General features: G+C 32.2%; 6 protein-coding genes and 3 pseudogenes across 6 annotated transcripts; 8 read left to right on the top strand and 1 right to left on the bottom strand.

The window, feature by feature from the left end:
- Positions 1-1,525, top strand: LOC104759471 (uncharacterized). Its single transcript, XM_087496471.1, has 7 exons — positions 1-66; positions 268-532; positions 616-733; positions 867-988; positions 1,095-1,182; positions 1,279-1,356; positions 1,456-1,525. The coding sequence occupies exons 1-7, from the start codon at positions 1-3 to the stop codon at positions 1,523-1,525; spliced, it is 807 nt and encodes a 268-aa protein (XP_087352597.1).
- Positions 1,526-2,006: 481 nt separating this feature from the next.
- On the top strand, positions 2,007-3,494 carry LOC147923514 (uncharacterized). The gene is made up of 6 exons (XM_087493897.1): positions 2,007-2,196; positions 2,270-2,540; positions 2,654-2,768; positions 2,884-3,026; positions 3,095-3,179; positions 3,266-3,494. Exons 1-6 carry the CDS (start codon positions 2,062-2,064, stop codon positions 3,336-3,338), a joined length of 822 nt encoding a protein of 273 aa, XP_087350023.1. The 5' UTR covers positions 2,007-2,061; the 3' UTR covers positions 3,339-3,494.
- Positions 3,495-6,953: 3,459 nt separating this feature from the next.
- Positions 6,954-8,071, top strand: LOC104773358 (uncharacterized). The gene is made up of 5 exons (XM_087496472.1): positions 6,954-7,097; positions 7,235-7,502; positions 7,590-7,686; positions 7,766-7,890; positions 7,983-8,071. The coding sequence occupies exons 1-5, from the start codon at positions 6,954-6,956 to the stop codon at positions 8,069-8,071; spliced, it is 723 nt and encodes a 240-aa protein (XP_087352598.1).
- Positions 8,072-11,164: 3,093 nt separating this feature from the next.
- On the top strand, positions 11,165-12,079 carry LOC147923515 (uncharacterized). The gene has a single exon (XM_087496473.1). The coding sequence runs from the start codon at positions 11,165-11,167 to the stop codon at positions 12,077-12,079; it is 915 nt and encodes a 304-aa protein (XP_087352599.1).
- Positions 12,080-12,211: 132 nt separating this feature from the next.
- LOC147923516 (uncharacterized) lies at positions 12,212-14,568 on the top strand (annotated as a pseudogene).
- Positions 14,569-14,698: 130 nt separating this feature from the next.
- Positions 14,699-15,211, top strand: LOC147923517 (uncharacterized). Its single transcript, XM_087494507.1, has one exon. It carries the CDS (start codon positions 14,699-14,701, stop codon positions 15,209-15,211), a length of 513 nt encoding a protein of 170 aa, XP_087350633.1.
- A 428-nt stretch (positions 15,212-15,639) lies between these two features.
- Positions 15,640-16,819, top strand: LOC104759407 (uncharacterized). The gene is made up of 5 exons (XM_087496474.1): positions 15,640-15,768; positions 15,865-16,129; positions 16,339-16,432; positions 16,518-16,660; positions 16,731-16,819. Exons 1-5 carry the CDS (start codon positions 15,640-15,642, stop codon positions 16,817-16,819), a joined length of 720 nt encoding a protein of 239 aa, XP_087352600.1.
- A 577-nt stretch (positions 16,820-17,396) lies between these two features.
- Positions 17,397-18,881, bottom strand: LOC147923518 (F-box/kelch-repeat protein At5g51250 pseudogene; annotated as a pseudogene).
- A 496-nt stretch (positions 18,882-19,377) lies between these two features.
- LOC147923519 (uncharacterized) lies at positions 19,378-23,375 on the top strand (annotated as a pseudogene).
- The last annotated feature ends 2,462 nt before the right edge of the window (positions 23,376-25,837 follow it).

Raw genomic sequence — 25,837 nt, forward strand, 5'->3', positions numbered from 1 at the left:
ATGGCGAATTTTGTGTTTCTTAAGAAGTTGAATCCTTCGACCATGCAGTGGATGATTTGTGCCAAGGTGTTTCATTCGTGGAAAGTTAAAAATTGTTCCAATGATGTTTCGAAAGAACTAATCTTGGTCGACGAAGAGATATTGTTTTCTATTTTTTTAAAAATCTTATAATAGTTACATGTTCAAAGATTATATGCGTTGTCAAAACGGATTGGCATAAAATCATGATGTATTCAAAATTTTAACTACACTTACACTGTGAATTAGGGATCTTTTGGACATGCTACGATTCCGGCAGCACTCAATGGGCTTCCGTCTTTTGTAATGACCGAGAATCAGAGTTATGTTATAGAGTGGTTCGAAGTCGAGGAGGATAAAGAGCAGATCCACAAAACTAATCTTGGTTATCGGATTCTTTTCACGGACAAGACTATCATACGTCTTGCAAGCGACCCTATAATTTGCAAACCGTTTACTAACTTTGGTTTTAAACGTATTTATGATAATGAATTTCATGGACGTTGGCCTTACTGTAAGTTTTAGTTTAGAATGTATTGTTTAAGTTAACTTTAAAATTATGCTTCTTATAATACATTTTTGTGATTTATTATGCAGTTAATTTGATCGGATGCATCACTAATATGGGGGAAATCAAGAGTTTTAAACAAGAAGACACTGGTGATCGTTGGAGTCTGATGGACCGCTACATTAGGTTCAGAATCATGTCAATTGAGTAAGTAAAAATATCATTGCATGCACGAGTAACTTTAATATAGAAGAATCTTTGGAAATTGGATGCAAGATCGTTTTAAAAATTTATATGTACTTGGCATAATGCGTTGAATCACCTTTTATTTTTGTCCTAGGGGATATGTACTTGACTGCTTTGCAACAGGATGTTATGCAAATCACATGTTCAAACGGTTCAAGGTGGGTAACGGGAAGAGGATTTGTCTGTTCAAAATGTGGAAAGGAATCAAATGTGGAGGTAATGACATTTGTGAATATATTGTCCGTTTAAACTTAAAGTTGTTAATTGTGATTGAGAAATTATTAACGATTTATATTCGTTTAACTATAATTGGTAACGTTAGATGATAATGTTCTCCTAACCAACGGTGATGGATGTTCGGACATAATTGAGGATCCAAAGGGTGCAGAATTTACAGAGTACATGTACATGTAAGTTAAATTCTATCGATCGTTTTCATTTTTTTTTTTAAAAAAATAGCATGTGCACATATATAAAGTTATATTTGAATTTCGAATAACGTTTAGGTACAATTTCATTGAACATGGAGAGTCAAGGATTCAGGATTTGAATGATACCGACATTCGTTTCATTATGGACTTGAGGTGAATAAGAAATAAAACTTATCAATTTAAGTATCTAATTGATGAATAGAACTGATTATAACTTGAATAGAACTGATTATAACTTTTTATTGTCTATAGTGACACACTCGGATCCTTTATTCATCCTGCTGCTGAGGACTCTTTTGACAAGCATCGAATCCCCGTTTGATTACTCTGTTCTATTTAATGTTATTTGCTTTTGCACGAAGACATGTTTTTAGTATTTTTTTCTTTGGGATCAAAAGACATGAACTTAAATATTAGTTTTAATTTTACTTAAGACATATTTCTAAATAACAGTTGTTATTTTATGGTTTCAGTCATTATTTTTTGTTTTATTTTAAAAAGACATGTTTTTATTTGAATGTTGATTGCAAATGTTTATGCATTAACTCAATGAATTAAACTAATAAAGGTCGGCATCCAAGCAGAAGATTCCAAACATATTGCCTCGATATAAACATCATATTTTCAACACACCAATTACAGAAATCTTGAAAACCAACAAAATATTGTTCATTCTTATCAATCAGTAACGCATGCACCTTTCCCTGTGTAATACACAAGACTTAATTCAAGCCACACAAATTTAAAAATATAATACTATCGGCTTCTTTTGTTTTTGAATAAATATATGAAATATGAAAATTTCTTAACCATTTCCTTTCCTTTCTCTGTTGTATCTCTAATTCTTCAAAAGAAACAATGGTCGTGTACGTAAGAGATTTGAATCCTACAGTACGTAATCCGAGTGTTGCTGTCAAAATACTTAGAAAATGGCTACCGGATTTAAATGATGGGCAACGTTTTTATGAATGTTTAATTCTGGTAGACGAGAAGGTATCTTTCTAACTCTTTTCATATATAACAATAATTAAATTATGACATGAAATAATGTTAAATTTAATTTTAGGGAGCAAGGATTGATGCCAAAATAGAAGTTTCTCTATATATAAAAAAGTTTCTTGGTAAGATTAAGGAAGGAGACTGGTACGTGCTATCAGATGTTAGAGTAATTAAAGGCCAACAATCACTTAGAAACTCTAACCATCCGTTTCAAATCAAGTTCATGAACCAAACAGACATGGTTCCAATACCTCCAAGAAGCAGCGACAATTTCTACCGTCTTATTGATTCATCAATGATGCAGAATTTTTCACCAGAAGAGAAGAACTCTTGTGTAGGTAAGTTCTTATATGCAAGTAATCTTTTATAAGTCTTCAGTATATTATTAGATTCTAAATTTAAGATGATTGCGTAACATTTTATTTTTTACAATGAATCCTTTTTATGTTAGATTTTTGTGGAATAGTATTGCATGTAAATGAGCCTCAGAAGATCGATTTCATCGATCGTCAAAATGGGTACACGTCCATTAATCAAGTTGTGAAATTTACCGTTCTTGACACAATGTAAGTTAATATGTTAAACTATCAAGAGTACTTATAGTATTCTTTCTTAATTTATGAAAGTGTTGTCTAACAATTACATTATTGGTTAAATTTTTTTAAAAAAAAAAAAAAAAAGTGGGCAAGAGATCAAATGTGTTGCAGTTGGCGGAGCTTCGGTTGAATTTATAAAGGAATGGGAGAAAATTGTTTTCTCTCCAACCTATTGTAATGAACCAGTGCTATGTACACTTTTGTTTTGGAGGATCTCTGTATTCGAAGGTAGTGTATAATATCTTCCTAATCATGAAATTATCATTTTATTATTAACTTAATTTATTCTTTGCTAGGAATCGAATGTCTGATGTCTCAAATACGATGTTCAACGGTTTTACTTGAAGATGAAATTGCTGGAATAAGAACGGGCGATCTACTGTAATAATTTTAATTTATAACTTCTTAAATTTACTGAAATCGATTAATATATGAGTTCTTAAACCTAATTCTATTATTTATTTCAGTCACTGGCCTGATGATGAATCGTCTGATGAAGATTATTCAGAGGAAGCATGTTCTTCAACCAACCAGAAGTGATAATATCCAGATGTTTTCTACTGTTTTTTTGATGTCTATGTTTGTTTTTTTTATATTTTGTTGATGTTAATTTGGACATGCGTATTTTTATTTTGTTATGACTTGAATTTGAACTTAAGTTTAAACTTAATATTTAATTAAACAAAGTATTTTATAGTTTTATGTATATTATTAATATTGATATATATATATATATATATATATTACACTACTACCAAAATGTAGTTTAGGGACAATCGATATTCTGTTTTCGTTGTTAGATAGATTTGGACATATATAAAATATTAACTTTGATTCAAAATATATACGGTGATAATAGAATTGTAAATTTTAACAGAAAAAAACATAAAGGATATTTAAAATATATCAAAATCCCAAAAAGTAAGGAATAAATAGAAGAATATGTTTATTGAATAACATAAAAAATATCATTGCAGGAATAAACGGAGAGATATAATAATCGAATCCCCATAAAATGGTAAAAATACCATTAAAGTATTATCGATGATATAATTTTCATACTTATTGACATTATCTTATGATGAAAATTTCCAAAAACAAATAAAAAATAAATCCATATTTTTATATTTATAGACCTTAAAATACATGCTAAGCTCTATACATAAATAATTAGAGAATTTGTTAAAAATGCCCCTTTTGATATATCCCTTTTCAAAAATACCCTCTTTTCTGGCCATTTTTATTTATGCCCTCTTTTAATTTTTAATGACCATTTTACCCTTAGATGAAAATTATTTTATTCAATAAAAAGAAAAACAAAATTTTCCCGCCAAAAAATTTCCGACATATTTTCCCGCCAAAAATTTTTCAAAAAAATTTTCCCGCCAAAAATTTTTTTGTCAAAAAACTTTTGATAAAAAATTTCGAAAAAAAAAATTTCCCGCCAAAAAAAATTTACAAGGTTTTTAAAAGGTTTTATAAGGTTTCTACCTTATAAAAGCCTTATAAACACCTTGTAAAGGCTTTTACAAGATTTTTTAAAGAGTTTTAAAAGGTTTTTTAAACAACTTGTAAACGCTTTTACAAGATTTTTAAAAGGTTTTTAAAAGGTTTTAAAAGGTTTTTAAAAGGTTTTTAAAAGGTTTTCAAATGGTTTTTAAAAGGATTTTTAAAAGGTTTTTAAACACCTTCTAAACCCTTTTACAATGTTTTTAAAAACCTTGTAAAAGTTTTTATAAAATTTTTAAAAGAAAACACCTTTTAAATGCTTTAAAAAAGTTTTTAAAAGCGTTTACAAGGTGTTTAAAAACCTTTTAAAGCATTTACAAGCTTTTTAAAAGCATTTACAAGGTTTTTAAAAGCGTTTACAATGTGTTTAAAAACCTTTTAAAAACCTTGAAACGCTTTTAAAAGTTTTTTAAAAGCATTTACAAGGTTTTTAAAAGGTATAATTTCAATATTTTTGGCGGGAAAATTTTTCGATTTTTGGCGGGAAAAAATAATTTTTTCGGGAAAAATTTTCGATTTTGGAGGGAAAAAAAATTTTGGCGGGAAATTTTTTTGGCGGGAAAATATTTTCGATTTTGATGACTGTACATTCTTGCTGTCACTCAAAAAGGGTAATTTGGTCATTTTGTATATAAAGAGGGGTAGTTTTAAAAATGGTCAACATGAAGGGGTATTTTTAAAAAGAGATATGGAAAAAGGGGCATTTTTGAGAATGCCCCAAATAATAATTACTTTAATAACGTACAATTTTACGTTTCGTCTCAAACCAGTTTATGCTATCATGCCTAATCTACTTTCCAATGCTATAAAGAATAGAATCGGGAAAAAAGACCATTTTTTTATTTGAACAACTTAAACCCTTTCATTCATGAGTGGAAAATTAGGGTAAAGATTCTAAGAAAATTTGAGTGTATTCATCCTCTCTATAATTCGTCTGATCTGATTTTGGTTGATGAAAAGGTATTTCCTACGTTATATTTTCCTAAATTAACATGTTCTTTACATATAATAATTAATCAATAATTTTGGCAGGGGCAAAAAATATACGCTTTGATGGGTCCTAGATTTCGTGACGTTTTTCTGAACGATTTGAATGAAGGAGATTGGATCATGTTGGCAAGTTTCTCACTATGTAAAGTTACTGGGAATTTTAGACCAACTGATCATCGTTTTATGATACATTGGAGAACCATAACATGGTTTAGAAAGATTACTGCTTTGTCTTCAGATCAATTCTTCTCTTTTGTATCATTTAATGATATTAAGAGTGGTTACTTAGACTGTGCTTATTGTGTTGGTAAGGGAAACGATAACTTTATATATATTTATAATTTTAAAACAATAATTAATTGTAACTTTATACATTTTGTAGATATCATCAGAAGAGTATTGCTGGTTGGAAATCGCTTCGAGGAAGGTCCTCCCGACAAAGAATGGAATGAGTTGTTCGTTGTTTTGGAAAATATCGAGTATGTTATTAAAATTTAATATATTAAACTTAGATTATGTTTTCACACTTTGACTAAATTTTAAAAATTTTAATGTAGGGGTGATCGATTGTCATGCCGATTACCAAAACCTTATGCGAACGATTTCTTTAATGATTGGATACATTGTGTTGGTGATATCATATGTGTCGTACGCTTTGCAAGAATTGAGAGAAATCAAGGTTTAGAATCATTTTATAACTATATATATTTAGTTATAATTTAATCAGTTTTAATAGTTTAATATAAAAAATTACATTTTGCTTCTTATAGATTCAATCATGGTGACAACGGCGCATAATTGTACAAGAGTGTGATAAATCCACCATGTCCGCAGGTTACGCAGATGAGAGATGCCTTTGATGATATGGAATCTTGATTTTTATAGTTTTGAAGTTGAGGAACTTTTAATTGACGTGGAATCTTGAATTATATAATTTAAAGTTTTTTTCTTTTTGGATTTGATATGCAATCATTCAATAATTTGAGCTTTATGGTTTTCAGTTTGCAATAAGATTTACAAATATTAATTATACATTTTAAGAGCACATATTTGTTTATACATATAAGTTCTATATTTACAATTTGTATTATATATATTAAAATTATATTATTCGTAAATAGTTATTATAACATTCTTAAATATATATTCGAATAATTTAATCATAACGCAAAAATGACAATAAGTCTATTATATAGTTAGAGAATATGTATTTATTAAATTTGTAAAATATTTTAAATATTCTTTGAGCGAATTTAGTTATAATATATTTACACGATTATTAAAGGATACTGTAAAGGTAATTTTAAAGAGTTTGATTATTACTTATATTTAAATTTCTAAAATCATAATGATTCGAGACTGATTCTTTCATTATTATCATGATATAGTTACAAAATTGTTAATTAAATATTATTACCATTATCTATAAGTAAACTATCCTTAAATTTATATTCTTATCATCTAAAAATGTTATATTAACAAAATTTAAATATAATAATTATTAAATTATTCTGAAGAGGAAGATAAATTCAAATTTCAATATTATCCTATCAATTAAAAATGTAAAAATCATTAATTGCGTTCTCTATATATAGTGATACACATTGAAACATTGTGTAAACTTCAGCGATTCTTTAAAAAAACAAATTATTCATTATGGCCTCCAAACAAACTATTATCTCTCCCTATGTTAACATTAACGAGATTAATCCTGCTCTGGATCACTACAAGATTAGGGTTCGTGTGATAAAACTTTGGAAAGCATTCAAATCCCTGCAGATGGTTTTAGTCGATGATGAGGTTTGTTTCGGTTTTATAATTTCACTTCCGATATACTTAAAAACTTTGTTAACAAATACGTAAATAGTTTATAAAGCTTTTCTACACCTTAATCTCGATTTTTATTCAAACGTATTAACGACTGATTTAAATTTTAGGGAACAAGAATTCACGCGTCTATTGAGGATGCATTGGTGAAGAAATTTCATAACCAGATCAATATTGGTGACTCAAAAATAATCGATACTTTCAGTTTGGTCGATTATGACGGTGACTATAGGACAAGTGCTTTGGGATTTAAGATGGTGTTCTATAGAACCACCACAGTTAAACCATGTGATGATTTTCCAGCACGAGTTCCTGAAAAATACTTTCAAGAATTTTCAACTATCTTGGCTGGAAAGATAGATAAACAAGTATTGTTTGGTAAGTTGTAAAACATATATATATATATATATATATATATATATATATTCGGATGTTGATTTGTAACTAATATTGTTATGTTTTTAGATGTGGTGGGCCAAATTGCTGGTGTTGGTTCTCTTGATAACATAAAAACTAAAGGAAAAGACAATGTGAAGATAACTTTTGACTTGCAAGATTTAAGGTATGTGTTTTATTAAAAAAAAGGAAAAAAAAGCATATTACAAATATTTTATAGCGGGTCTAAACTTTATTTTTTACAGTGGTGACCGATTAAGTTGTACAATATGGGGTGATCTTGCTAGAACTTTTGAAGCTTCTATAAAAGAACACAAAGACTCGGTTGTAGTGTGTGTGATTAGATTTGCATGTTTGAAAGAGTGGAAAGGTATTGTTAATGTTATTTAGTCCTTTACTGTCCTCTGATATAATTTGTTTAATTATCATATTCTCTTAATAAATTTTAAAATTAATTCGCAGGGAATTACAGTGTATCAAATGCATTCAACACCACAGATATTCACTTAAATCCGTCAATTCCCGCAGTCGAAAAATTCCGACAAATGTAATTAGTTTTCGAGATCATCAGTTATATCCTATACATAACTAAATGTATTCTCATTTTTATCTTTCATTTTTAAAAGGATGCCAAACACTAGCGTTGTTGAGTTGGTTCACAATGAGGAGAATATACAGCCAAAGGTAACTTTGTATGAGGAGTTTTTCATGAAAAATGAAAAGATGACTATCGACGACATCCTATATTCATTAGAGGTATTGTTAATCTAAATACAGTGTTCAAAATAATAACAATTACAAAATATTAATCATGATTGTGTATATTTAGGTTCGTACATGTGTGACAATTGGAACGATCTGTTCGGTTGAGACAGTGCCTAAGTGGTATTACATTGCATGCAAAGAATGTAGAAAGAAGGTTCAACCATATCCACTAGAATCTGACAAGGGGAAAAAACGTCTATATAGTTGTGGTGTTTGCGATGACGATGTCAAAGAAGTTGATTACAAGTATGTGTTACTTAATATATTTATAATTGAATTCATGCGAATATGTTTACCATTTGAATTCTTTTATGTATTTTCAGGTATAAACTCATACTACACGTTTCGTATGGAAATTCTCCAAAGATTAAGCTGCTTTTTTTTTATGGTCTAGCCCAACTATTCGTAGGTAAAAAGGCTGATGAATTAGTTTCTCAAATTGCCGAGGTACGTTCTAACAGGATAAACATTGTACTTTTTATCAGAATATAAATTTCAAAGAATCTATAGTAACATGCAGTTTTCTTGCAAATTTGGAACAATGCTCAGGACGATCAAAACATTATGCCCGTTTGTCTTTCTGCTCTAATCGGGAAGACAATACTCTTTAAAATTTCTGTCACAATTGATAACTTGAAGAGTGACAAGGCTTCTTATGTTGTTGAAAAGTTTTGGGAAAAAGAAGATATGGTCAACCAGTTTGTCAAGGTAACATATTAAATTAATAGTGTATTCTAAAAGATTATTAGATTAATTTTTGTAATTCCATTATGTGCTTATTCTTTAAAAATTTTGTAGGAAACTTACAGAAAGGCTAATGATAATTATCAAGAACTAGAATCAGATGAACAAATTCTAGAACTTACGTCGGAGGAATCAACATCTCTTTCGTCAAAGAGGGAGCTGTCTGGTATCAATGAAGAAGTCGTACAAGGTCATAGCATGACTACTAGGAAGAGGATCAAGATTGAAAAGCAAACTTAGTATTATGATTATGTTATGATTATTTTAAAAACAATATATGATTTGGAATTTTTTTTTAAAAATAAATTACAGGCATTTTTTGCGTTGATAAGAGTATGATTTTTTATTATTTATAAATTTTGAAATTATAAAAACTGTAAAATTTTGTGAGTCACTAATATAAACGAGACGCTGTTGCTTCTGAATCATACCATTTAATAAATTAAAATATGATAATGAGGTTTAATCATGTTCCAGTAAATGTCATTTTGTATAGATACGACATAATCTAATAAAATCGAAAATTTTGTGATAATTTTTCATAGATTTAATTTTTATTATGTGAATATATGTTTAGATAATTGAATAAATGCTAATCTTTCATTTTTATGGTATTGACATTATTATGTGATATTGTTATCCGTTTGTTAAAATATTTAATAAAATTATAGTAGTTAGAAGATTATACCTACTGATCATAATATAAATAAAAAATATTATAGAACGGAATAATAAGGAAAAAAAATATGATGTCATTTTATTATTATGTGAATTTATGTAAAGATAATTGAATAAATGCTAATTTGACATTTTTGATATATTGATATTATGTGATTTTTTGAGATATTGATATTATGTGATACTATTATCCATTTGTGGAAATATTTACAGAAATTATAGTAATGAGAAGATTATACCTTCTGATTATCATATAAATAAAGAATATTATAGACCTAATCTTATATATTTCTAAAGAACGCAGAACGTTTCGACTGTATGCATACGATGAGACCTGTAAAATTACCAATACGGAGAAAGAAAGATCCGACTCATGTCGTGAATGCACAAGGTAAATAATATTCAGTTTCTGGTATATCAAAATAGGTTTTGATTTTAAATTAATGTTCAAACGTATGGACTTATTTTCAGAAGTGATCTCAAAACATGCAAGGGTGAAAAGAATGAAAATTCTTAAATCAAAAAAAGTTCGACAACGCAATGAAGGTCGTTTCCACCCATATGTTATAGTATATACTAAATATTTTTATTAAAACATATTTTTGTGTTCAAATATGTAGTTCCTACGATGTTGCCTCTGATGCATGAAGATTTTGCATGTTTTATTGTTTCTGACTCTGAGTCAAATAACGATAGTGATTCTGATAGCTCAAATGATGAATCTGATTCTGAGTATCGTACTACCCATAGTGTAACAAATGAATTCACACCCGTAACATCTGGATTACAAATAAATGGTATTTTTAAAAACTAATCTTAATTTTTGAAATAATTTAAAATATATATATCCAGGTTAAATAATTTTGTATTACTAATGTTATCAGGTTATTATGATGAAGGAGATCCTTCGTATTTATGTGAAAATTGTGGAGCATATTTATGGTTTGGAGAACGGTTAAACAAGCGAGTAAAGAAGGCGAAACCAATTTTTTCAATGTGCTGTAAAAAAGGGAGAGTCCAACTTCCCAAGCTGAAAACTCCACCGAATACATTATCGGCGTTGTTATATAATCGCGATGATAGAAGTGACAACTTCCGTGAAAATATAAGAGCATACAATATGATGTTTTCCTTCACGTCATTAGGTGGAAAAATAAACCATTCTATTAATAATGGTAGAGGGCCGTACGTGTTCCAGATGTGTGGAGAAAACTATCACCGTATCGGAGATATTTTACCTGAACCTGGAGAAAAACTGACATTCTTACAACTTTATATACATGACGTAGAGAATGAAGTACCTAATAGGATAAACGCATTCGGGTCAGTTTCATAGCTTATAAATATAAGATTATATTGATGTGTGTTGCTAATGTTTTGAAATTTTATTTGCCCTTGCAAGAACATCTGGATCTACCGAGAAAATAAGACAAACAACTGTAGAACTTCTAAAAAGGATGCTTGATAATCATAATCCGCGTGTACAGGCGTTTAGGTCGGCTCGAGAAAGATTTGATTTAACAAATACCGTGACAAATTTGAGGTTAAGAATTCCTGCAGAAAGGACTGCTGATGCAAGGACTCATAATCTACCTACATGCAATGAGGTAGCTGGATTAATACCAGGTGATTTCAGTACTGGAGTATTTAAGCGCGACATTGTTATAGAAAGTCGTTCCGGCGGCCTCCAGAGAATTAGTGAACTCCATCCAGCTTACTTGCCACTTCAATATCCATTATTGTTTCCATATGGAGAGGATGGTTACAGGTTAGGTATTGACATTGGTTTTGTAGATACGGCTGGACGAAAAAGGAAAACAGTTTCGATGAGAGAATTTTATGCTTTCCGTATATTTGAGAGATATCAAGAATCTTCAGCGATTGTGATGTCGGGAAAATTATATCAGCAATTTTTGGTAGATGCGTTCACAACTATAGAATCCAACAGACTGAAATATATTTCCATGAACCAGAGCAAACTACGGACGGAAAGAATCGATAAGATAGTTGAAGCGGTTAATCAAGGAAACGAAGATCTTGCAGAACACGGTAAAAGGATCTACATTCCTTCATCGTTTACAGGTGGAAAACGTTATATGATGCAACATTATTTAGACGCGATGGCTACTTGCAAGTTCTATGGTTTACCCGATATTTTCATAACAATTACTTGCAATCCCAGATGGCCTGAAGTTGTTCGATATCTAACAAGGCATAATCTTAAGCAAGAAGATAGACCAGATATTTGCTGCCGGGTCTTTAAGATGAAGCTTGATAGACTAATAGAACAAGTGACTAAAGAAAAAACTTTTGGTGTTATAAACTCTGGTATGTTTCATATTATTAATCAATCGACTTTATATACGTTTTAGTATTAAAACCCAAAATTATTAACAATGGCTTTCTGGTGTGTGTGTGTGTGTGCAGCTATGTATACAATAGAATTCCAGAAGAGAGGACTTCCTCATGCACACATTATTTTATTCTTGCATCGAGACTATAAAATGCGTACACCAGAAGACATTGATAAATTCATAAGCGCTGAGATTCCTGACAAAGAACTGGACAAGTACTTATATGAAGTTGTCTCTGATGTTATGATTCATGGACCTTGTGGTATTCATAACAGAGGAAGTGTTTGCATGAGAAATGGTACGTGCACTAAATTTTTTCCAAAACCATTCATAGAAAATACTGTCGTCGATGATGCTGGTTATCCAATATACAAACGTAGGAAAAATGGGAAATTCGTGCATAAAAAAGGTTTTGATTGTGATAACAGTTTTGTTATTCCGTATAACCGGGAATTGTCTATCCGTTATCGTGCTCATATTAATGTTGAGTGGTGTAATCAGTCATGTTCAGTGAAATATCTTTTCAAGTACATTACCAAAGGGCCAGATTATATTAGAGCTAACGTAGGAGACGAAGACGATCAGAATGAAATCAAGAAATACTATAACTGCAGGTATGCCTATTTATTTAACACATATGTTTAATTGAAAATATGTGTAAACCCTAATAATTTAATATTTATTAATACTATTATTCTTTATTAGATATGTCTCCGCATGTGAAGCAGCTTGGCGAATATTGGCTTTTCCGATTTGCTATCGTACTACTCCCGTTGAGAAACTTCCGTTTCATCTTCCTGGACAGGAATTGGTAGTTTACAATGAAGATGATCCTATTGCAGATGTAATGAAGCGTTCAGCCAGAAGATCTAAACTGTTGGCCTGGATGGAATGCAATAAAAAACATCCGGAAGGTAGAAGTCTCACTTATGCTGAATTTCCAAATATGTTTGTGTGGATTAATAGTAAAAAAATCTGGCAACGAAGATCTGAAAGAAGAAAAAGTTTTGCAATAGGTAGAATTACATATGTACCACCTTCGATAGGCCCAGCGTACTACTTGAGAGTTTTACTTAATACAGTTCCAGGTGCCACAAGTTTTGATTTTTTAAAAACGGTAAAAGGTAAACTGTATAAAGAATTTAAAGATGCATGCTTTGCATTGGGATTATTGGATGACGACAAAGAATATATTCTAGCTATAAAAGAGGCAAGTGTGTGGTGTTTTGGGCCGTTTCTAAGGAAGTTGTTTGTCATACTATTGCTTTCGAAAAGTGTTTCGGTGCCTCTCGATCTCTGGCTCGCTACAAAAGACATATTGTGCGAAGATATTTTGTATTTGCAAAGGAACCGTACGAATAACCACAGTAAGTATTTAGTTTAAAAAATATAAATAAATATAATAGTATAGTATTTCTAAAATTTACTGATCTACACTAATGTATGCGATTATTATTCTGATCATAAATATGTCAACTAAAAAAAATTATCCCTAATGCAGGTCTAATGTTAAGTCAGGAACAGATAACAAACTTATGCTTAGCTGAGATTGAAAGAATTATGCGGTCCAACGGAAGCTCTCTGTCAACTATTGTGAATATGCCTAAACCAGACCAATCTGTGATGGATAATAATGAGAATAGGCTTCTAATAATGAGAAATTATTGAAGCTGTGAATTGTAACAAGGGAGGTATGTTTTTTGTTCATGGATTTGGTGGTACCGGAAAAACATTCTTGTGGAGTATTCTTGGCGCTGATATTCGATCTAGGGGTGATATTGTTCTTAATGTTGCATCGAGTGGTATAGCTGCTTTACTTATGGAAGGTGGTAGGACAGCTCATTCTAGATTTGGTATACCCATCCATGTGGACGAATTTACAATATGTTCGATAGATGGTAAATCACATGTTGCCGAGTTAATTAGAGAAGCAAAGCTCATTATATGGGATGAGGCTCCAATGATGAACAAATATTGTTTCGAAACCTTGGATAGGAGTATGCGAGATATTATGAAGTCTGATCGGATTTTTGGAGGTAAAGTTTTTGTTTTAGGGGGTGATTTTAGACAAATTTTACCGGTTGTGCCAGAGGCTGGGAGAGTTGGAACTGTTTTAGCCTCTATAAACTCATCATTGCTTTGGGATAGTTGTAAAGTACTTCGGCTTACACAAAACATGAGGCTTCGCAAGGCGAAAAATAGTCAAGATGCAGATGCTCTCTCCACATTTTCAAAATGGCTACTCGATATTGGGGATGGCAAGATCAACGAGCCTAACAATGGTGAGGTAGAAATAGAAATACCCGAGGATTTATTGATTGTTGCATGTGATAATCCTATAGAAGCAATTGTTAAACAGATATACGGTCCATCATTTGCAACAAGGACCGATGCAAAATTTTTTTTGCGAAAGAGCTATTCTTAGTCCAAGAAATGATGATGTCGATAAAATAAATCAATATATGCTCTCTCAACTTCCAGGTAAATTAAGAGTGCAACTTTTTTAAAAATATTTTTTTTGCAAACAAAATTCAATATAAACAGTTACTTATTAGAATTTTATTATATCCAGGGGAAGAAAGACAGTATTTGAGTTCAGACAGCATCGAGACTTCCGATACAAGTGCATACGACGATATGATCTACACTCAGGAATTCTTAAACAGTATTCACGTTTCTGGATTACCTAACCATGTTCTGACGCTAAAAAAGGGAGCACCTATCATGTTGCTTAGGAATATTGATCCTAAGGGAGGTTTATGCAATGGTACGAGATTGATTGTCACACAAATGGCGAATCATGTTATTGAAGCAAGGATTGTAACAGGTAAAAGAAACGTCAACGACAAAGTTCTTATCCCTAGGATGTTTGTGTCGCCACCGGATGCAAAGTTTCCCTTTCGTATGAGGCGTCGTCAGTTTCCTGTTGCTCTTGCACTTGCGATCACTATAAACAAAAGCCAAGGACAGACGTTGGAACATGTTGGATTGTATCTACCCAAGCCCGTATTTACACATGGACAACTATACGTTGCATTTTCCAGAGTTACAAGCAGAAAAGGATTGAAGATTTTGATTACAGATGAAGAAGGGAAATGTCAGAACAAAACCCTTAATGTAGTTTTCAAAGAAGTCTTTGAAAATATATGATTTTCTTTTAAGCATCTAATATCTACTATAACGTTCCATTCCATAATATTGTCATCTGATTCTCAGTTTTTTTCACCTTAATGATATTACCTTTTAAAATATCAATATACAAGTGTTAAGTTTTTTAAAATGAGTACGGAAAAACATATTAATATCCAAGTGTTAATTTTTGAAAATTGAGTACGTATAAACATCTTAAACACGTTAACATAAATTATATTTTCTACATAAAAAATGTGATGAACCTTATATTAAAACTGTGTTTATTTATATAATATTATAATTTAAAATAATCAGACTAAAGCGAGAAACTAAAAAGATTGAGACGCAACGTTTAGTCGTGACTCTTTGTATTCTTACAAATCAAAAATCCCCTTTTTGTTTTCGTTAACATTGAAGAATCAAGAAAAACCTAATTTGAGGGAATCATGAAATTCGATTATATTGCTGATCTGGTTCGAGAAAGAACTAATTGGTGTATCAATGTCAAGGTCTTACACTCTTGGACAGTCACAGAGTTCTTCAAAAAACGAGTTCTGCTTCTTGTGGATCAAAAGGTTAGAGTCATTATCTGAATGATATTTACTTAAATTTTGAGTTCTAACAGTTGTTTTATAAAAGACTTCTTACAAATTTTTTGTTAAACTGTGAAGGGTGACACTATTGAAGCTCCTTATTTGAACGATACACTCGCTAACCTCCCGAAATATATATACGATGGTGAGTGGTACAATATTAGAAATTTCAAAGTGATCTATCCAACCCTGGAGGATAGGAATACTCATCACCCCTATCAGATTAAATTTACGGGTCAAACCACAATGACGCTGCTCGAATCATTGAGTCCTAAGAATTACTTTAGGTTCGAGGATTTGGATGACATAAAACATGGAAGAATATATCATTCCATAACTTTCGGTAAGTATTTCTTAAATTGATTATATTAGTTTGAAACAATCCGTCTATATAGTTAATTGGTATCTTTGTGTTTGAAAAGTAGATTCTTAATTTTAGGATTTATGAAACTTTGTGTATTGGTTCTTCACATAAAAAAGGAATAATAACACTTTACCAATAATAGATTAGCAACACTTTGAAAACCTATATTCTCTATTTTCCCAAATTAGATGTTTGTGTGTGTATAATGGATGTTGAAGATAGAAGACGGCCTGGGAGTATCATTGATATTAATGAAGTTGTTCTCACATTGTTGAATGGCAGGTACTAGATATTTAATTTCCCTTTATGATTGTTACAATTCAAATTAGTTTCTGTCAACATTTTAATTGAGTTGATAAACATGTAGGTGTGACACTGTGAAGTGTCGTCTCAAAGACAACTACGCTACTGAATTCAGGACCATATGGCAATCAAGCGGGTGCCATCTCATATACAAATCCGAACCTGTATTCTGTGTAATGCGGTTTATAAGGGTTGGAGAACATGAAGGTATGTAACGTAAGTTTTAATTATCATAAGGTAATCAATAAAATTACCTAAAATTCTAAATGTCCTATAGGTTCACCATGTCTTGAAAATACCTTAAACTCTTCGAAGATCTTCATAAAACCAGAGTACGAAGGACTGGAGCATCATCAGGCTATGTAAGATGTAATTATTTTTATGAAATCAAGTTCTGTATGATGTTAAAGTCAAATTTCTTAAAACAATTTATATATTTGCAGGACTGAATTTGCTGGGCGTTATTATATAAAACATGTGATGAACCAACAAGGTTAAAGCTCAGTAACTCAAATGTAAAGAATGGGATGTTGGCTGTCTCTTTTTCTTCTATTTGAAGGACTCTATATTTTAGTTTTTGTATTAACCGCTACTCAAATCCAACTTTCCGTTACTCTAAACTTTATTTTGTAATTTAGATAATACATTATAATATCGAACTTTTGGAAATTGCTTACGCTCTTACAAAATTTGTTATTACTTATTGAATCCCAATAGCTGTTTACTATAGTTTACAAGTTTATTTAAAAGACTCAATTAGTAATTCACATTTAGAAAATTATTTTTCTTTAGTTAAATAAGTCTTTTACTATATATGCAAATACAAAAATGTATTTATAATCCAATAAAATATTATAAAGTTTTAAAAAATTAGTTTAGAAAAATAACATATCATAAAATAACAAAACAATTATTATTAAAATCTTAATACCACGCGGGTACCTCCCTAGTACCAGTTATGAGAAGAACAATGCTTCCATAAAACAAATTCTTGTAAAGAACACATTACACAATTTTTTGCTGACAATGTAATATTACCAAAAAAGAAGAAGAAGACACATTGTTGAAGCATTCATCAAACAGTGGCAGCAAGAACCTTCAGTATCTCAAATGCAGGGATAGTAAGCAGATGATCAACCCACTCAACTTCCCCCCAAATTTCACCACATTTACGCTTTTCAAGCGTAATCTCCGCACACCAAATCGTCTTCTTCAAAGAGTCCCCATGAGGATACCTCTCGTGCCACAAAACCACCATCTTTCCACCATAATCAGCCAATCTAATCCCTTTATAATCAAAAGGGAAGACAGGTAGTCCTACCAAACCCTTCAACACTCTCCACCTGCTTACCTCAGTGTCATACCAAATGATCTTTCCGTTAAAAGCAGAGTACAAAACATTGTCTATCTCGCAATAAGAATCTGTATCCATATGCCAAACAATATCTTTTCCAACTCGGTCCCATCTACCTTCCTTGGAATTGTAAGCAATCACCTCATTGTCACCCACAACGTGGAACTTCCCGTCAAGACATCGAGTTCTGTAGTAACAGCTTTGAAATGTCTCGCTGCAAGGGATTGGCTTAGGATCCCAAGTCTGTGTTGTTGTGTAGAACACCTCGACGGATGAATTCAAATAGCCATACTTGGAGCATCCAGCTACATAAATCTTTTGATCAAGTACGCTAGCGGATAATTCCTTAAGGTTCATATGCAAGCAAGGAGCCTCGTGCCATGTGTGAGACCAGCAATCCAGTACATAGATGGGGGTAGGGGAGAACTCATAGGCTAAGGATCTCTCTGGGCCAATGCTGTAGATATTAGAACCAACAGCCACGAGACCCGTAAAAACTGGGACTCGTTCATCCGGATCTTGGGGAAATGGGACTTTAGCCAAAACATACCCACTTGACAACCTCGTCTTCTTACTGGTTAGCACTGCATCTGGTTTCCGACATAGGGTGAACCAGCGAGAACCAGGAAGAGAACCAAGAGGGCCCTCGAAGCACACATAGAGACAAGTCTCGGTGCGGCCCAAGCGTGACCGGGCCTTGTAAAGATCAGATGAAGCAAGGAGAGATCGAAAGCTCTTGGAGACGAGGGAGAGAGTCAGATAGTACAACCTTGGGACCCGGGCGAGGCAGTTCAATAGCAAATCATAGGGAAGTGACGCAAAGGGGCTAGATTCCTGCGTCGTTGTTGACTGTGGTGGTGTCAGCGTAGGCTGCTTCTTCTTATTATTAGTAGTAGTAGTAGCAGTAGTAAGGGTTGTCTTCCTCTTCTTTGCTGCGGACGTCGACTGCTTCTTCTTCTTTGTCGTAGCAGTTGAAGCCTTCCTCTTCTTTGCCGTGGACGGCAGAGTAGGTTTCTTCGTCTTAGCAGTTTTCATCGTCGCCGTTGATCAACCTATGTACTTTCGTACACTTTGTTCTCCAACTAGCAAAACAAAAACAAAAAATACAAATTAAAGACGTAGCAACCAAATGCAGCAGATTCAATCAATTCTGACCCCAATCCTAAATCCCAATTCAGACCAATAATTCAATATGTCACAGTAGGTGAAGAATCTTACAAACCCTAACACACAATAAAAACAGAGAGAGATGCATCGGCAAAATGAAAATACTCGGATTGAAGAAGAAGTTGGACATAATAATAAGACCAAAGCGTCGCCATCAGACCCGAAAACGGCGACAGAACAATTTAAAAAAAAAAAAAAAAAAAAAAAAAAAAAAAAAAAAAAACGACTCACCAGAAGAGAGTCCTCCGAGAATGATGAATCAAGTTCCTCCTAATTTCACTTCTTCACCCTAAAAACATATTTAAACCTAATTAGAAAATCCAGGGGTTAATCAAAACTGAATAACGAATTTAAATTTACAGAAAGCAACAAACAGAGAATAGGAACAGTCACCTCAACGGAGATGGCTAGGGTTTCTGCGAGAACTTGTTGGAGAAGAGAGACGAGTCTCTCGAGACCCAGTTTGATGAAATATAAATGGGTAGCCCGTTTAATATCTTTTTTTTACTGAGCTTCTGATTTTTTTCACAAAACAATGTCGTTGAGTTTGTGACTGTCGGAGATTGAAGACGGCTGTGCGGAGGTGACTCAGATCATGGTGGTGGTGACTGGTTCTTGTGGAAGGCTTTTGTTTTTCTTTTACTCAATTTTTTTTTTCCCTCGGCATTTAAAATTGAATTTTTAATTAAGTATTTAAAAAATTAAGTATTCGGTGGTGAGGCACGTCAAACCTCGGGTCTCTGATGGAATGGATAAAGTTCTTACTAACCTATCACAGAAGAAGAAGAGCTATACCAAGCTGTTCACACTGTGGCAAGAGAAAAAGCTCCAAAATCAGATGGTTTTAATTCAGGATTTTATCAAGACCATTAGTCCACGATTATTATTTGAAGACTGCAATCTGGATTCGAAAATGAATAATACACATATGCTTGATACCAAAAATGGGATAGTCTAGTGAAGTAAAAGACTGTAGACTTATAAGCCTTAGCCTATAAAATTATATCAAAGGGCGTTAGCATATAGATTCAAACATTGGTTAAATGACATCATTTCTGTAAACCAATCAGCTTTTATTCCAGGGAGGAAGATTACAAACAACATTCTCATTGCTATGAACATATTCATTCTCTCCATACGAAAAAGCTTGTTCAACCTTTTATTGCTGCCAAACTGGACATTAGCAAAGCTTTTGATAAGGTTGAATGGTCTTTTGTTGAAGCAGTTTATGAAGCAGATGGATTTCTTTAAAGTATGGTGTAATTGGATCATGAAGTGCATCACAACTGTTTCATACTCGGTGATTATCAATGGACAACCAGTTGGCCAAATCAAGCCTCAGCATGGTATACGTCAAGTTGATCCTATTTCACCATAGATCTATCTATTACTGAAGCTTTGTCAGCTCTAATTCAAGATAATATTCAAATGAAAAGGCTACATGGGGTTAAAGCAAGCAGAAATGGTCCTGCAATATCTCATTTACTGTTTGCAAATGATTCCCTTATGTTCTGCAAAGCCTCGGTAGATGAATGTACAACTATCCTCAATATCCTACAATAATATGAGAAAGCCCCAAGTGAGAGTGTTAATTTTCAAAAACCTGCTATTACTTTCGGTAAAAGTATTGACTCAGAGAAAAAAAAAATTAGTAGGATTCTAAAAATACACAAAACTGAAAGTTTTGGCAGATACATGGGTGTACCTGAGTTTATTGGTAGGAATAAAGCAAATGCTTTCTCATATCTGGCTCAAAGGATTGATAAAAAAATAGATAGTTGGTATACTAAACTTCTGTCTCCTGCAGGCAAAGGGGTGCTTCTAAAATCAGCAATTACAGCAATCCCATTTACAGTATGTCCTGCTTTCTTCTACCCTCAAAACAAATCAATAAGATCACAAAAGCTATGAGACAATTATGGTGGTCTAACACTAAGGATAAGCACAAAATCCCTTGGATAGTATGGAGTAAAATCACTGATCAAAAAAATATTGGCGGATTGGCAATCAGATATCTTAAGGATTTCAATTTATCTCTTCTTGCTAAACAAAGTTGGAGGATCCTGTAACAACCAACGTCTCTCATGGCACGAGTTTTTAAAGTAAAATATTATCCAAAGAAAAGCCTTCACGCCTCAACATGCAAATCGAACTCCAGCTATGCTTGAAAAATTATTTCCCAAGGTACTAAACTTATCTCTCAAGGTCTTAAACATATAGTAGGTAATGGTGAACAAATTAAAGTATGTCATGATCAGTGGCTTCCTCTCAACCCACCAAGACCACCTACAGGACCTGGAGGCCATATTTCTCCTCATTTGAAAGTTAGTGATCTGTTATCTCAGGGTAGTTGGAATGAAACTCTGCTCCATAGCATCATTCATCATGATGACATTCCACATATTCAAAAGATTCGGCCATCTATAACAGGAGCAGATGATACAATCACCTGGATCTATACTAAGAATGGGCTTTACTCAGTCAAATCAGGGTATCATCTTCAGCGTAAGCTCTCTCATAAAATTCTACTAATATTACTCTTCCGCACAATACCTTTTCTGTCAAACCCTTTGCAAAGATCTGGACATATAATATGCCCTAGAAAATTAAACATTTCCGGTGGAGATGTCTTCATAATGCGTTGTCAACTGCAGAAAACTTGAAGAAGAGGAAAATGTTGATAGATGATACGTGTCAGAGATGTGGTGAAGCACCAGAAAATATAAATCATCTTCTTTTCCACTGTAGGCTAAGCAAGGAGAATTGGGACCTTACAACACAATCTCAGGGTAAAGGTTCATCTTTCTCCTCCAACTTTGTTGATCAGAACATAGATCTATTTTTGTATCATTAGTTGGCGTTTCTGGAAGATGCGAAATGATATGATTTTCAACAATAAAATGTGGTCCATTCCTGATACTATAAACAAGGTTGTATTTGATTTTCAGCAATGGAAAGAAAGCTCTATAGCTAGCAAAGAAGTTCCACAGAAGCAACAATCTCTGGGACACAAGGAGCATCAGTCTTTGACAGCAACTACATCCACCAATTCCATTATACAAAAAGCCAAAGATTATTGTTGCTTTGTTGATGGGTCATGGAGTTCTCCAAATGACTGTGCAGGGATTGCTTGGGTCTTGTATAACAGAAACGCACAATTTATTCTCCGAGGCATAGCTTCCATCAGTCCTATGAGTACACCTCTTGAAGTAGAGGTTGAGGCTTAAAAATTGGCAGTTCTTTATGTCAGCAGGCTGGGTTATGACAATGTCATGTTTTATGGAGACGCGGAAACATTATATAAAAAAAGTATCTCATCTCTCCAGTGGCAGACATAAACTTCAGCAAAGCAATCAGTCTTTATTAGAACATTACCCTTTCATATGAAACTATAACTTTTGTAAAGATCCCACGTTCAGTAAATGTTGTAGCTGATGGTCTGGCAAGAAATGCTCAGATAGAAAAGTTAGACTTTGTAATATCATGGAACAATGTATGTTGATCTTTACTGAATATAAACTTATATATATATATATATATATATTGCCGATAAAAAAAATATACATATAATTATTGTGTTATTAGTTATCTCTCATGAATTTATATAATTTGGACCAAAATATTTTTCTACATGTGTAAAAAACTGTTTAACGAAATAACAAAATAAATACTATCAGTTTTCATTCGATTTTGAAAATACTGTTCATAAAACACATAGATACAAATATTACGAGTTAAAAGATTTTTTTTTTGTCAACAAAAGATTAACTCAGATGAGCCAATTGGTAGGGAAACTGTTTACATGCAAAACATAATGTGGAGAGGTTAGCGCTTGACGTGTCAAAAAGTTAGATGATTACTATTTTATTAACATGATAACAAAATATATATATATATATATATATATATACAATATCAATAAGTTTATAAATATACCGTGTTAAATCATATGACGTCACAATAAATTTATAATTTATGTGATTAATTCGTATTTATCATGTTAATTTATTCATTATATAATGTACAACAATAAATAAATTCAATTTAGTATAATACTTGTGTGTTAAGATTAAATATATCATATAATATTTATATCCACAGACACCGTCACAAGAGTAATCGCAATTGCACATCCTCGTTTCCAACTATAGTACAACTAATCGCCGCATACCTCGTTTTTTCCAACCAACCTTTATCAAGCAATACTTTCATTGTTGTTGCTACCTCTGTATCTACAGTCTGGGATGAACTTCTCCCTTGTCGAAATGTATTGGTATTCTAAGCAAGGTATTGGACTTCGTCGAAATGTACATGAATTTGTATTCTAAAAGATGAACGTCACATGAACAACAGGTTCAAGCTAACTCTCTACCAGCTGAAGCCAAACTAAGAGCTACATGATTTAGAGCTTCAGCGATTTTTGAGATCCTCGAAGTATATGATTTAGGGGGTGTATTTAACTTGATATTTTAAGTGATTTGTATAAAATTTATAAATCATATGTTATTCAATCAAGGATTTTAAAAAGTTTCCTGAAATCCACTGTTATTGAACTGATGATTTAAAAATCTACTTTAAAATCCACTGTTATTCAAAATAGTTTGTGGAGTTGGATTTTAATAACTTTTAGGGATTCTTAGGGATTTGAGAGGATTTGTTTAGTTAAAATTACATAAATCAAAATCTCAAGGTTTTAGATGTGATTTGAAAGAATTTTAGCATAAATCATATCAACTTCCCTAAAATCTATCAAAATTCTAAGGGGGGTGTATTCAAAACATGATTTTAGAAGATTTTATGGGATTTAGAAAATTTAGGATTTTGAGAGATTTAATGAAAGTTTGGTGGAATTGTTAAAAATTTTGTTTTGTGATTTGATGAGATTCAAAGGAATTTTGCTGCGTGATTTTAGAAGACTTTAGAAAAAAAAAAGGATTTGATGAGATTCATAAGAATCCCGTATAGTTCATCTCCTCTATTACCAATCTCTTACATCTAGAGACTTTTTATGTATATAACAAATAAAAACAGAATCTAAAAAATGAAAACTAACAAGGTTTCTTGGGAGTAGAGAGAGAAAAAGTCAGAGGAGTAGAAGGAAAAAGTGAAAAAAAAATTTCAGTTATACTTTCTGGGAAAAAGAGAAAGAGGAAGGAGAAGAATATTACGTGAATGGATTGAAAGGCTCATAGTTTTCTAATGTTTTATTCGTTCTAAGTTTTTCTCTTTTTGGAAAAGTTTTTTTTTCACATCCGCTACAATGGTTTTTTTTTTAAAAACAAATATCTAAAATATCATCACTATAGGTGTGATTTTATAAGTTGGATTTCTAGTGTAAAAAAGTATCCAAAATCTCTCAAAATCTCCCAAAATCATTGTTATGGGTTTTTTAAAAAATACAAAATTATGTTTTCAATAACAGTTGATTTCATATGATTTTTAAAAATTGTTGTTTGAATAACAAAAGATTTTAAGTGATTTTGAATGATTTCATAAAATCTCATTTTCAATAACATGAGATTTAGAAAGAGATTTTAAAATTCTCAGTTGAATAACATGTGATTTTAAACAAAATCCAAAATCTTCCAAAATCATGTTTTGAATACACCCCCCCTAAATTTCCTAAATACCATAAAATTCTCCAAAATCATAGTTTCAATACACGTAATTAATGCACTGAGAGCTTTTAAAACAAACAACTTATCAAAGATTTACGAGGAAAAAAATGAATCCCAAATGTTGACAAACTTAAATTTCTTAATCTAATTTTCGTTTTTTTTACAATTTAACACCTTAAACAAAAGGAAAATATAGTCTAATAATATATTTTCATCAATGTTGTATCTTCCTGATTATTATGAATAACTTTATTAAGTAAATTTACTAATTTTTGTTGACTAGTAAAAAAGAAGTAAATTTTGACAAAAAAACTAAGAAAATAGTTTTACTAGATATATATATATACTAGATTAGGACCCGCCCGATGTGCGGGTTTATAATTTTTAAAATAAAATTAAATTTATCAAATAATATAAAGTAAATATTTTTAGTAAGTAAATAGATACACCGATGTGTCTAATGTGATATTTGATGTAAAAGATGTGACTATAAGGTTGAAACTATTAATCACGTTTTAATTTTGAATGTCCTCGTTCGTGTGAACTTTGAGATTTATCTCTGACTTCGGTCTTGTCAGAGGGTTTACCATATGAGTCGGTGTACTCGAATTTGGATTTTGTTTTCTGGAGGGACGCCTCTCTTTTACGACAGTCATGTCAGCTCAATCTTCGCATTCATATGTCCAGGTTTTTCCACCTTGTTGTGAGATTGATGGTTCTTGGAAAGCAACCAATGTGCATTCATGATTGGGCTGGTGGTGTTGCGTTGGTGAGGAGCGAACCTTGTTGTTGGGGGCCAAGTGTCTAAAACAGAGCCCCTCCCCCTGCAGTCGGAGTTAAAAACATTGTTGTGGGCCATTGATCGGATACGTGTTAAAGGGATCGCTTGTCAACGTTTTGAGACTGATTGTGCTGAGTTACTCACTATGGTGCAGTCTTCTGATTATTGGCCGTGCTTCTCCAACTTGCTCGATGAGTTTAACGCGCTGGAGTCTTTCCCACTATTCTCCATCTCTTGGATCCCGCATGTGTCAAATACGAAGGTGGATTGTCTTGCCCGTGCTTCGTGTTCTCTTATCTCTGAAGTTTCTTTTGTAAATCTTTTCCCTCCGGTTTGGGCAGCTGACCAAGAAATTTCCATTTAATTGTTTGATTGAAAAAAACAGTAAATAGATACACTTTTAAAATAGATGTAGATGAGTTCAAAGTTATTAAAATAGTGTCTAATGTGATATTTGATGTAAA

This window comes from Camelina sativa, chromosome 17 (assembly GCF_030686135.1).
Source record: "Camelina sativa cultivar CO46 ecotype springtype chromosome 17, ASM3068613v1".
Taxonomy (NCBI): Eukaryota; Viridiplantae; Streptophyta; class Magnoliopsida; order Brassicales; family Brassicaceae; genus Camelina; species Camelina sativa.